The 14074-nt window shown below is 49.8% G+C and overlaps 2 protein-coding genes across 2 annotated transcripts; one reads left to right on the forward strand and one right to left on the reverse strand.

The window, feature by feature from the left end:
- Positions 1–8060: 8060 nt before the first annotated feature.
- On the forward strand, positions 8061–10394 carry LOC140399265 (complement component C1q receptor-like). The gene has a single exon (XM_072488722.1). It carries the CDS (start codon positions 8172–8174, stop codon positions 9492–9494), a length of 1323 nt encoding a protein of 440 aa, XP_072344823.1. The 5' UTR covers positions 8061–8171; the 3' UTR covers positions 9495–10394.
- Positions 9781–13300, reverse strand: sstr1a (somatostatin receptor 1a). The gene has a single exon (XM_072488735.1). The coding sequence runs from the start codon at positions 12689–12691 to the stop codon at positions 11594–11596; it is 1098 nt and encodes a 365-aa protein (XP_072344836.1). The 5' UTR covers positions 12692–13300; the 3' UTR covers positions 9781–11593.
- Between the last annotated feature and the right edge of the window lie 774 nt (positions 13301–14074).

Genomic DNA, 14074 nt, shown 5'->3' on the forward strand with positions numbered 1-14074 from the left:
TCACCGGTATGTGCCCCATCACCTCCTCCTCCCTCAGGGTGCCCACTATTGGCCTGTCTGGATGGTGTTTCTCATGGCACTCAAGGCCTCTGCCACATGCACGCAGGCACGGCGAATGGCAGCATGTGGCAGCCTCCATCTCGGGACAGGGTACAGGGTAACCCGCCTCCCCTCCACTGCGTCCAGGAGGGTCCCCAGGTCGACATCCGTAAATTGTGGAGCTGCTCTCCTTGTTGCCATCTTGTTGGCTGGGAGTGTGTGTGTGAGTGCAGTGTGCATATGTGGCTGCAGCTTGTCTGCCTCCTGAGTGCCAATTGTAAATCTGGCGAATCCGGCATGTTTCTCCTTGGAATCGATTGTGTTCCGTGTGGTGCCCGTGCTAGCCCCGGAACAGTCGCTGAATCGGTCCAGGTGTGGCACCACTTTTGCTGTCGTGGAACTCCTCTAACCCTGTGCCGGCGTCAACACACCTCAGGAATGGGGAATCCAGCCCATAATCTTTTGTGTTCCCCCTGCCCAGTTTAATTATAATCATGTCCAGCCTTTCTAACATATCTACTAATGAATTACTTTTTAATTGTCACACAATTAATGTTGTCTGCTTAACTAATTTGGCTGGTCCCTAATAATACTGGTTTAGTTTTTATCAAAATGGTTTATTTATTTTGTCAGAAAATACCTAAGAACAAATAATACAATACAAAATGATAGTCACACTAAAACTAGTGATTTTGAAACTACCAACATACCCAGTGCGTGGTAACGCAGATATAGGGCACGTTTATGTGAGAGCACATTTATCGGTCACTCTGCCGGCTGGCACCAACTATCTGAGGACCAACTATTTGGGCAGCTCGGTAGCATTGTGGATAGCATAATTGCTTCACAGCTCCAGGGTCCCAGGTTTGATTCCGGCTTGGGTCACTGTCTGTGCGGAGTCTGCACGTTCTCCCCGTGTCTGCGTGGGTTTCCTCCGGGTGCTCCGGTTTCCTCCCACAGTCCAAAGATGTGCAGGTTAGGTGGATTGGCCATGATAAATTGCCCTTAGTGTCCAAAATTGCCCTTAGTTTTGGGTGGGGTTGCTGGGTTATGGGGATAGGGGGAAGTGTTGACCTTGGGTATGGTGCTCTTTCCAAGAGCTGGTGCAGACTCGACGGGCCGAATGGCCTCCTTCTGCACTGTAAATTCTATGATAATCTATGACACAGTTGTGGAACATTTCTACATTCTGGTATCCAATATCTGAAATCACAGATATTAGACACTCTACCTGCTGGTACCTCACACCTGTGAACACAGGTAGACAGTATTCTTCCCAATAAGTACCCCATGTCTGAGGACACTATTAGAGAACACTTCTACCTGCATTAATTGCAGGAGCAGCAACAACCAGAAGAGGTTTTGGAAGGAAGACGCTTACAGGCTGCTCGGCATATTCAGGTCACACTGCTGCAGGCGGTTTTCTCCTGACTATGACACCTGCACCAATATTCCTCTAAACTTCCCACTCTCCTCCTATTAACATGTCATAGTCTTCCTGTGATCATTATTCTCAATTAATCTACGCGCTCAAAGCTATTCCAAACCTTATGAGAAATAAGGCCTAAGTATGACCACTCTCCCTTTCACAGAGAGTTGGGGGGGGGGGCTGGAGACTCTCTTTCCCACACTGACCCAAGTGCAAGGGCACCTGCCCCGTAGAATGGGCTCTTCTTCAAATATGTCCATTGACCCCTGATGATGCAACTGGCACCCGACCCACTATGCTAAGCATAGACATGAGGAGCGCTAGGATTTAACTTGACTTCTTTTTCCCATCTTACAGTGATACCAATTCCAGGAAATTAGGAGAGAAATATAATTGTGTAAATAAAACACAAAGGACCAGTTTATGACTCTAAACCTTTAGACAGAAGGAGCCCATTCACAGCCAGAATTTTAAACATCTAAATGACGCAAGTGGACATTTAAGAAGAATATTTTGTCATGAAAACTGTTTTTACTGAAACTTGTTCTGCGTTATATTAGACTGGTGTGCCATTTGGAATTGTGATATGTTTCCAGATTCTCCTGTGCTGGTTTCTTTGAAGTACTTCTATTGTCAGAGTTGATTGTAATTCCCTTGTAAAGTTATACCTGCAAAAGGGAAAACGCTCAGGATTCTCTATCATATCGGAGGGGGTAATTTGGTCTCAGAAATGCACAATTATTTGGGGAGTTTGTAAGTGGTGAAATATATCTGAAATGAGCCAAAGCTTGCTTCTCCTGTAGAGGAGCTTTATGATGGAGCACAGAATTCATCAAGAAAAAAGAAACAAATCAATAACAAACCTGCACACTACCTACTCTGTAAAGAAAGATCATTCACTCTGAAATTGCTGAAATAAGGTGTGTGTGCCTGTGTTTACATTCCCAGTTATGTCTTGCTGAGAAAAACATAAGTGAAATAATCTCACTCAGCATAGCAAAATCAAAGCACAATTTCTTTACCAGGGTGCAAGGGTGTAGAATGCCCATTTGTAGAGCATCTGAGAACTCTGGCTGAAAAAATTCTCCGGTATCGGCGCGATGTCCGCCGACCAGCTCCAAAAACGGCGCAAATCAGTCCGGCATCGCGCCGCCCCAAAGGTGCGGAATCCTCCGCCCCTTGACCGGCCGAGTCTTAACCTTGAGGGGCTAGGCCCGCGCCGGACTGATTTCCGTCCCGCCAGCTGGCGGAAGTGCCCCGCCAGCTGGCACAGAAATGACATTGCCGGGGGCGCATGCGCAGGAGCGTTAGCGGCCGCTCACGGCATCCCCGCGCATGCGCTGTGGAAGGAGTCTCTTCCGCCTCCGCTATGGTGGAGACCGCGCCGAAGGCGGAAGGAAAAGAGTGCACCCACGGCACAGGCCCGCCCGCGGATCGGTGGGCCCCGATCGTGGGCCAGGCCACCGTGGGGGCACCCCCCGGGGCCAGATCGCCCTGCGCCCCCCCACCAGGACCCCAGAGCCTGCCCGCGCCGCCTTGTCCTGCCGGTAAGGCAGGTGGTTTAATCCACGCCGGTGGGACAGGCATTCTAGCAGCGGGACTTCGGCCCATCCGGGCCGGAGAATTGCGGGGGGGGGGGGGGGGGGGGGGCGCCAAACGGCACGGCGCAATTCCCGCCCCCGCCGAATCTCCGGTGCCGGGGAATTCGGCAACCGGCGGGGGCGGGATTCACGCCAGCCCCCGGCGATTCCCCAACCCGGCGGGGGGTTGGAGAATCTCGCCCCTGATCCTTTGCTCTGCTTCAGGCAACCTGCGCCAGCCACAGTGAGCATTTTGTTTCCATCTTCTCGGGTGTTAGCTTCCAATGATGGAAATCCCACCGCTGACCTTCTCCAGAAGATTTAAATTAAGTTGACCTGGGAAATTCACCAGAGTCAGAGGTGAGCCAGATGTGCAGATACCAAGTCAAGTAAACCCTGCAGGAGGAAAATCTCAGCTGTAAACATGGATTGATTCAAGGGCGATAGCCCTTAGCACCTTGGTGGCTCCTCTTGTGCAGGTGCGCCACATTGATCACAAACTTATGTATTCTCTGCAGAACTGCATCTTCCAAGACCTCCCTCTCTATGAATGACTTCACTCACCTTGCATGATGTCAAACATGCCTGTAGAACCATAGAAATGTTACAGCCCGGAAGGAGGCCATTCGGCACATTTTGTCCATGTCAGCTCAAGGAAACCCAGGTGCCCTTTCTAATCCTACCTTCCTGCACCCGGTCCATACCCCTGTAGCTTACAGCCCATAAGGTGCAGATCCAGGTATCTTTTAAAATAGTTTAGAGTCTCTGCCTCCAACACCAACTCAGGCAGCAAATTCCAGACTTCCACTACCCCACATAAGAACATAAGAACTAGGAGCAGGCCATCTGGCCCCTCGAGCCTGCTCTGCCATTAAATAAGATCATGGCTGATCTTTTTGTGGACTCAGCTCCCATAACCTTCAATTCCTTTACTGTTCAAAAATCTATCTTTCAACAAGGTAGCCTCAACTGCTTCACTGGGCAAGGAATTCCACAGATTCACAATCCCTTGGGTGACGAAGTTCCTCCTCAACTCAGTCCTAAATCTGCTCCCCTTATTTTGAGGCTATGCCCCCTAGTTCTAGTTTCACCCGTCAGTGGAAGCAGCCTCCCTGCTTCTATCTATTCCCTTCATAATTTTATATGTTTCTGTAACATTTCCGTTCATTCTGCTAAATTCCAATGAGTATAATCCCAGTCTACTCAGTCTCTCCTCATGAGCCAATCCTCTCAGCTCCGGACATCCTTTCTCAAGTAAGGAGACCAAACCTGTACACAGTACTCCAGGTGTGGCCTCACCAGCAAACTATAAAGCTACAACATAACCTCCTGGTTTTTAAACTCCATCCCTCTAGCAATGAAGGACAAAATTCCATTTGCCTCCTTAATTAACTGCTGCACCTGCAAACCGACTTTTACGATTCATGCCCTCTGCGTAAAATGTTTTTCCTCATGCCCCCTCTACATCTTCTGCCATTTATCTTGAATCTATGGCCCCTGATTCTAGAATTCTCTACCAAGGGAAACAATTTTATCATCATCACTCTATCTCTTCCCCTTATAATTTTGTACACCTCAATTAAGTCACCCCAAGGAAAATAACTCCAACCTATCCAATCTCTTCTCAAAGCTCCACTTTTCTAGCCTTGGCAACATTCTTGTAAACCTCCTCTGCACTCTCTCTAGAATAATTATGTCTTTCCTGTAATGTGGTGATCGGAACTGCACACAATACTCCAGTTGTGGCTTCACCAGTGTTTTATGCAATTCCAACATTATATCCTTACTTTTATTTTCTATACCTCTGCCAATGAAGGACAGCATTCCATATGCTTTCATAACAACCTTGTCTCTTTGAACTGCTGAACTGCTGCCTTTAGGGACCTGTGTACTTGTACACCAAGATCTCTCATTTTAACCTCCCTAACTGCATGACCTCACACTTCTCTGTATTAAATTCCATCTGCCATTTTATCACCTACTCCACCATTTTATCACCCACTCTTTATCTTTTGGAGATTATACCTATCCTCTACACTGTCCACCACTCGGCCAATCTTTGTGTCGTCTGCAAATTTCCCAATTGTGCCCCCCATTTTCACGTCCAAATCGTTAATATATAACATAAAAAGTAAGGGTCCCAACACTGAGACCACTTGAAACAACTTTCCAATTGCAAGGGCAGCCATCAACCATTACCCTTTGTTTCCTGTTACTAAGTCAACTTTTTCTTCAGTTTGCACTATCACCCTATGTCCCATGGGATTTTACTTTTTCTTAACTTTGTTCCACTATTTGCCCTGTTTGTTGAAGTACATCCTTTATACATTAGAACAGTGTGAATTAATGAGATGGACCCCTGTGCAAAATGGGCTTCCTGCTCAGGATACTATCATAGATCATAGAATTTACAGTGCAGAAGGAGGCCATTCGGCCCATTGAGTCTGCACCGGCCCTTGGAAAGAGCACCCTACCTAAGCCCACACTCCCCCCTATCCCCATAACCCAGTAACCCCACCCAACCCAAACCAACCTTTTTTTTGGACACTAAGGGTAATGTAAAATTGCCAATCCACCTAACCTGCACATCTTTGAACTGTGGAAGGAAACCGCAGCACCCGGAGGAAACCCACGCACACACGGGGAAAACGTACAAACTCCGCCCAGACAGTGACCCAAGCCGGGAAACAAACCTGGGACCCTGGAGCTGTGAAGCAACTGTGCTAACCATTGCACCGCCGTGCCCCCCAATGGCAGTAGTTCACGTGGAAATCTAATGTTGGATGACTGAGAACACGGCCAGAGCCAAGGAAGAGGAACACCCCCTCTTCCTTGACTGAGAATGCTCCAGCGGTACTGCTGCTCATTTCCCACAGCTGCCCTCTGGATTGCCTGGAAAGGGGAGACTATACAAACGATTGTTCTTTCCTGTGAGGAGGCCCTTGGTAAAGATGATTTAAAAAAACATTTGTTGGGTCAAGTGCATTTGCTGGAAATATTTGGCCCGGCTGCAACACAGAATTTGCATCTTGATATTTGATGAGCGTTTCGGGCCCTATCACCTTTCTCGTAATATCATAAAGATGTCCATGTTTATGTGCAGTATACTTCCTGCCCCGGCCCCTTTCAACTTGTTCAAATCCTTTCATATTTATATTTTCCTTCAGCTCTGAAGAAAGATCCCCGACCTGAAGCCCAACTCTCCACAGGTTGATAATCAACCTGTTACCTACCGACAAGTCCAGGGCAAGCAGTAAGACTGACAGAGAATTGCTGGTTAGCCAGGCTTGATGCAGGGTGGCGCCATAGAACCACTGATTCCCTACAGTGCAGAAGGAGGTCAGTCAGCCCATTGGCTCTGCACCAACCCTCTGAAAGAACATCCTCCCTCAGCCTCCTCCCCACCCCATACCCGCAACCCCACCTAACCTGCACTTCTTTGGACATAAAGCACTAGCTTGCACATCTTTGGATTGTGGGAGGAAACCGGAGCACCCGGAGGAAACCCATGCAAAATCCTCACTTCTCTCTCTGTGAAATAGAGAGAAATGCCCGACTGGGGCTAATGACAGGCGGCAGTATAGTCAGAATAAAGGATTGAAACCCAGGACTCGCATCAACCTGATGGGTTTTATTCAAAAATAGACATATGGTGCGGGATTCTCCAATCCCGCAGTAGTGTCCACGCCGTTTTAAACGCCATTGCGTTTTACGGATGCGTGAACGGGCCGCTCCCAGGACTAATTCTGGCCCCTACAGGGGGCCAGCACGGTGCTGGAGCGGTTCGCGCCACTCCAGCGGCGGATCCCGGCGCAAACTGTGTGCCGCAGGATCTGCGCATACGCAGTTGCGCCGGCGCCAACACGCGCATGCGCAGTGGCCTCCTTCAACGCGCCGGCCCCGACGCAACATGGCGCAGGATTACAGGGGTCGGCGCGGAGGAAAGGAGGCCCCCAGCGACAGAGGCCGGCCTGCCAATCGGTGGGTCCCGATCGCGGGCCAGGCCACAGCGGAGGCCCCCTCCAGGGTTGGACCCCCCCTACCCCCCCCCCCCCCTCACAGGCTGCCACCCTTCAACGCCGAGGTCCCGCCAGCCCAGAGCAGGTTCGAACGGCGCCGGCAGGTCTCGGCTCTTTTCTTTTGGCCGCTGGGCCCATCCGGGCCAGAGAATGGGCGGGCCGGCTGTCTAGAGCGGTCCGCGACCGGCGCCGCGCCAACCTCGCCGCCGGCGTCGGGGCGGTGTGGCCCGTTCGCGGGGATTCCCCGGCCCGGCCCAGGGCTGGGAGAATCCCACCCGGGATATAAGCAATTCACCTTTTGAATATTAATGCTGAAGAGCATCATCAGTCCAGTTGTTGCTAATGCTTGTGTTTGACTAAGATTTTTATATGTTTAGATCTTTTCTTAAAACACATCTACTGATATTGTTTATTTGTCCACAAATGGACCAACGAAAAACAAATCATAATGTGGCCACAAGAGCCGGTCAGAGATGAGGTAACTGAGTAACTCACCTCCTGACTCCCCAAAGCCTGTCCACCATCTACAAGGCACAAGTCAGGAGTGTGGCGGAATACTCTCCACCTGACTGATTTAGTGATGGGCAATAAATGTTGGCCCCCCCGTAAATGAATTTTACAAAATTGTCAATCATCCTGACTCGGCACAAACTTGTGTAAGATAGAAGGGCCCAGATTCTCACTTATACCCGACCTCGAGGCGACTGAATCATTCTCTATAAACGGTGCTCGCTTGATCCTATGTGTGCTTTTCGGAGCCTACAAGCTGTGTACCTTTACAGGATAATGTAACGATCCTGCTGTGCTGTAAACCTATTTAAACCGTGTGGCCTGATACACCGCAGTGTCCCACATTGGACAAAAATCCCTCCATATTGGGACACATTCCGCTGAAGTGAATGTCCCTTTAAAGTGTTCCTACTTCCTACCAACACGCCACAGGATATACAAGTCATAAATATCATTATCAGACTTCCCCTGTCGCTGGGGCGTATTGGAGTCTGTTTTTCTATAGAGGGGGAGTAGGAGTCAAGCTTAGACAAACGCTAACTTATTTCACAGGCTCTCGCTGGGAGAAAAGTGCGCTTCTGGGAGAAGCCGAACATGCTTCGTGTGGTGTTCATGTTCCTCTGGTTCCAGAGCGATTGGCAAAAGTCTGGGGTTCGGTCCGGGGCAACAGCACCCGAGTTCTGCAACGCTGGGGTGTGTTACAGTTTGCACTGGGAGGGAGATTCCTTTTCCCGGGCAAAGAAACTGTGCGAGGGCAGGAAGGGGATGCTGACCACGATGGAAAGCCAAGTCGAGGCAGAGAACATTCGGCAGCTTCTGGCAAAGGCCGCGGGAGCCAGGGCGCAGCTGATCCACCTGTGGATAGGACTCCAGAGAAAGGCCAAGCGGTGTTCCATCCAGGACAGACCCTTACGCGGATTCTCGTGGGTGAGTGGGACTGACCATTCCACGTACAGCCCCTGGGTGCAGGAACCTCTGCAGACCTGCACCCACGAGAGGTGTGTGCAACTGCAGGTGAACTTCACAAGGCCAGCCAGACTGGCGTGGACGACCTGCCACTGTAACAAAAGAAGCGACGGTTTCATTTGCAAGTACGCAAGGTGTGAGGCTTTAAACACTACTATTGGGAAGGTGGTCTATGAGGAATCCCCCCAGAGTGAAAATGTTCCCTCCCCTGGCCTATCCCGAGGTTCAGTCGCTATCATCAGCTGCGCCAATGGCAGGTCTGTTGCCTTGCGGTGCGAGCTTCAGAATGGGCGAATGGGGTGGCCAGCTCCGGGAGGACTGGAATCTCTGTGTACTAGCTGCTGGAAGAGAACGAGTGATGGGCCTTGTCCAACTGGCTGCTTTTCCTTCGGCCCAGGCCTTTTCTGTTACTGTGACAAGGGGTTCATAGTGGACCATCAGCAACACAAGTGTATTCCCGGGGCAGCTTCAGAAAGTGGCTCCCACCAGTCCCCCGGGACCCCTCCGGAAGGCACGCAGAGTCCAGCTGCCAACATCACTCCTCTCCATGTCTGGACACCCACCACCAACCCTCCAACAACCCCCCTGCAACCTGCTGAAAACTCAACACTGGCATTTTCTCCAGTGCTCAGGGGGGGTTCCGGACAAGGAAAGCCGGAAGCTCGTTCAAACGACCTCGTCTATCAGGTCGTTATCGGCGCTTTGGTTTTGATGCTGCTGGTCGCAATCGCGGTGATAGTGATCAGGGGACGGGGCAAAGTCAACGGGGCCGTCGGTCAAGCCGGCGTGGGGGCGCCCGCCCACACTCAGTCTCTCTTGCAAGGCAACGAAAAAGCCCCCGGGGACACAGTTAGCCACGAGAATCATTACGTTGAAACTCCTTCAGCGAGTGAAGGCGATGTCAACGCTCCCGTGGATCAGGGTGAAGTCAGCGAGCCTGTAGCACATTGAGGAGCCACTGGGCGGCGCTCACTCTACAACTGCCTTACCTCTGCCCCTGCTCCCCCTGTGTTCACTTCAATGGAAAAAATAACCTTTCTGGTGTGAGCTAGAGGGTGGGCTTTCGAACAGCAAACCCTGGGTGATGTTTAGGCTGCAGCCAGCACCTGGTTGAAAGGGAAACAAGAATCATTTTGAATGCTCAGGTCAGGCGGAGCGCTGATGCAACAGTGTTATTCTCAATTGTATATTGAATTATCCTAAATCACTCTTCCGGTGGCCTATTTGTTGCTGTGAATTATTTTGTGACAACCGGTGAATGATCGGCTGGAAGTGTTTATTAGCAATCTGTGCAAGAAAAATATTGCCTTGACCCAGAAGGACACTTGGTCAAATAGTCATTAACTTTGCAAATATGACAAGCCAAACAGTCCAATCGGAGGTGCAGCTAGCGTTACTTCAACCATCTCGAATTGACATTGAGCCGATGACTAAATGTCGTTTCCAGGAAACGCACGTTTGGAAGAGCCTCTCTCTATCCCAGAGAGAATCCGGCAAGAAATGTACCATGGCCTTGTTTAAAATAGCTTACATTTCTCTCTTAAAAACACCAACGACGCCGAACACAGACTTTTGATCTTTAATGCGTTGGGCTGTTAAATAATACTTGGTTTAAATAATGACACAAATCTGTGCAGCCCCCACATGAAGTGTCATATTGGACAGCAGACAACAGCGATACCTGGCGATGGGCAGCGTTCTCAACACATTGTTAGCCATTTACAAAGCAAACATCTACCCATCTGTTCACACCGCGCGTTTTCCTTTTCCTGGGGAGCCAATGTATTGCCCCCCTTTTGTTGGTTAATGTCAAATCAATGCGCCAATAAAAAAAGGAACTGTCGAAATCAACTGGGGTTTGCAGCTTTGATTTGATTCGAGGGTGAGCTGGGATGATTTGTATGAATGGGATGTGAGCAGCTAAACTAGCCGAAGGGTGTCCATGCGCCGATTCAACACCAGATGTAACTTCTAAAAGGCTGACAGTGGCGGGGAGGCTGATTGGAGTCCAAATAACAAAACTAGTTTGCCACATCCGCCAACTCTCTTCAGGTCGGTGTGAACCAACAGCCTTGGCAACACCAGTTTGCATGTGTGTCGCTCTTGCTGTTTGCCTGACCAGAAATGGCTATGATATAATCCGCTGATATTTAATAGCTATAAATAGAAATAGAAACTCCTGGATTCAGATTCAAACGCAGAGGAGCTCTGAATGTTGTAACTTAAAAGGGTTGTTTTTTGTTTCACTGGCTCCTAGCTTGGCACTTGTACAGATTTACACCTGACATTTGAAACATATCCCCTTCTCCTTAGCTGTCGCAAATCCTACCATTTAAAAAGGGGAGATACTTTCATGTGAAAATTAACACGGCATATACTGTACTGGCGGATTAACGTTTTAACTTGCTGTTAGTCACGTCTTAAGCCCATTAAAATGTAGAATAGTGGAAAAAAAACCCTCCTCCAGTGATGTGGGCGTTAATTCCTTGTGAAATTAATGCTGGGATTAGGGAATTTTTCCCCCTCAATCAGTACTCATTGAAAATCGTAACAGAAATCCATTCTGATTGTCTAAAGTATATTTTAGAGGAGTTGTAATAACAATCCTTCCTTTCTAAGCTGAAGTAAAGTACCATCCGGCAGATATATTCTGCACTTTCTCAGTGAATGTGGAGCAAAATTCACAAACTGACTTTCACCATCCGCTCCTCGATATGAAACTTCAAAACCTATGGAAACTTAACACAGTTTCAAAATGTCCCACTGCACCCATTTTCAAAAATCAAACTACCAGCGTGCTTCAGGCGCTACAACATTTCACCGAGAGACAGATTCACACACACACAAAAAAACCGACAGGTAAAAATAAAGGTTCAAACAGCAAGAATGGGACCTTGTGGAATATTCCTGTGCAAATATTCACACACTCGCAGCAGCCTAAGACAGCAGGAGAAGGGGGCAACGTCAGGAATAGGGAGCAGAGATCTGTCCCACAAGTAAATAACACATGTAGTGGTTTTCTCTCACACTCCCCAGCTTCAGTTGCTAACTCAGAGGGTAGTGGTCCTTGAGGTACAGGTACCGTTGCGATACACACTATTCGACTCCAGCGGGTCCTGTTGGAAGTCTTCGACGCTGTAAGCTCTGCTTTTGAGAGCGGTGGCATAGTAATCGATGGGCTCCTCCGCCACATTGTCCATCCACCGCAGGCACAGGATCCTCTGGAAGGATCTCTTGAAGTTGTCCGACAGGAAGCCGTAGAGGATGGGGTTGGCGCAACTGTTGGCGTAGCCCAGGATGACGGCGAGCTGACTGACGGTGGCGTCCTGTTGCCCCACGAAGACATTGACCAGTTGGACGATGTAAAAGGGCATCCAGCACATGACGAAGACCGTCACCACCATCATGACCATCAGGGTGATCTTCCTCTCCGACCTCTTGCGCTGCTGCCAGCCCGCTTTGAGGGCCACCACTCTCATCTTGACGATGATGAGGATGTAGCAGAGGCAGATGGCCGCCACCGGGAGGAGGAAGCCCATCAGGAAGGCGTACACCACGAAGCCCGCCAGCCACTGCTTGGTGGGTTTGGGCATCTGCATGTTGCAGGCGACCGAGCCGTCCGAGTTGGTGGCCGTGTCGGCAAAGATAATGATGGGCAGGATGACCATGATGGACATGAGCCACACGGCCAGGTTGACCAGCTTGGCGATAGTGGGTCTCCTGTAGCTGGCAGCTTTGATGGGGTGCACCACGGCGATGTACCTGTCCACGCTGAGCACGGTGAGGCAGTAGATGCTGGTGAACATGTTGATGGCATCCACGCTGAGCACCAGGCGGCACAGCAGAGAGCCGAAAGGCCAGTGGGCCAGCAGGGTGGAGGTCACCAGGAAGGGCACACTCAGCATCAGCAGCTCGTCGGCGATGGCCAGGTTCAAGATGTAGATGTTGGTGGCCGTCTTCATCTTGGCGTATCTGAGGATCACATAGATGACCAGAGAGTTGCCACACAATCCCACGAAACACACCACCGAATAGATGAAGGAGATCAGGATGGCACTGCACTGGGTGCCGCTGGCAGTGCCATTTCGGGTCAGGTTGGCACCGTCCAGGATGGCCAGGGGCTTGGCAGAGTCATTGGGCAACAACATCTTCAGGGGCTTTGACAAGGGGTTATCCAGGGAGCTGCCTTCTCCTCTCCCCAGGTACTGGCAGAGCTGCTGAGATTGTGCCAGTATTTTCAGATTCCAGTATCCGCTGTCGTTTGCTTTTACCTTCTGAGTGTCTGGCGCAAAGCGTCACCGTTGTTCAAATGAGCCCCTTCCGGGGAGCTGGTGGCTCATCCCGAGCTGTGCCTCCCGCATCTCGCCCCTTCCTCCCGGCGCACCCTGACTCCTGGGGACATGGAGCTGCCCAGTGAACTGGGCAAAGCTGGGGGAGAGGGATCGCTCCCCGGAACAGGGAGGAGGGTTCTCGCTCACAGACAAAGCTACAGAGGAATTGAACGCTGTCCTTTTTCTTTCTCTTTAAAAATCCGGAATGATTAACAGCGGCGGCGGCGGCCGGCTGGCGGCTCACATTGCGGATGTGCGAGGAGCCGCCCCAAGCTGATCTCCCTGTCACCCAGATAGCAGAAAGCAACACTGCTCCCAGAGCCCATACACACACACAGCCCGCACCTCATTCAGCTCTGACCCCTCTGATGCCCGGCTTTATACAGATTATCAAACACCAAGCACATCTTCCCCACTCCCTCACGTATTGGTACAAATTGGCAATCACGTGTACAGTTTGTTACGGAACACACGCAGCTCTGTGCATTAACACCCAGCATCAGTGGAAAAGTTTAATCCAAGTGTGGCAGCATTTACAGAAACCTGCAGGTACACAATTACAAATGCACTATTACACACAATTACAATGCACTATTACACATAATTACAAGCGCACTATTACACACAATTGCAAGTGCGCTATTACACACAATTGCAAATGCACTATTACACACACTTACATGTGCACTATTACACACAATTACAAGTGCACTAATTACAATCATTCATTCTTAACACATCATAAAACAATGCAGCTTTATTCCATGGGGATGCCTCACCTCAAAGAGGGTGTGACTGAATGTAGCTCTTTTGTGTTTGATTCCCCCCCTCCCCTTTCAGTGTTCATCGGGACAAAGATTCTTCCAGCATAAGTGCTGTTTATTGGTGCTAACATCACATTTCCATCAATGTCAGCAGGCCTGTCGGGCGAGGAAATTTGCAATGGGATTAGAACCCTTGAAACAGTGATCTCCGCAGGTGTCCAGGCGTCTGTGATCAAATGGCAGCAATTATTCGTGTCTGTTGTCTGCACACATCTGATGTGGGTCTCATTTTGTGGATACACGATTATTCGTGTCATATAGTGCCTAATGTAACTTCGTGTTCCAAAACTTGCAATGCCCCCATTGTTTATAATCTCTCTATATTTTCTGTGCTATTAAAAAGCTTTGATTTGTCAGTCGATTGACAATTTAACTC

This window comes from Scyliorhinus torazame, chromosome 2 (assembly GCF_047496885.1).
Source record: "Scyliorhinus torazame isolate Kashiwa2021f chromosome 2, sScyTor2.1, whole genome shotgun sequence".
NCBI classification, from domain to species: domain Eukaryota; kingdom Metazoa; phylum Chordata; class Chondrichthyes; order Carcharhiniformes; family Scyliorhinidae; genus Scyliorhinus; species Scyliorhinus torazame.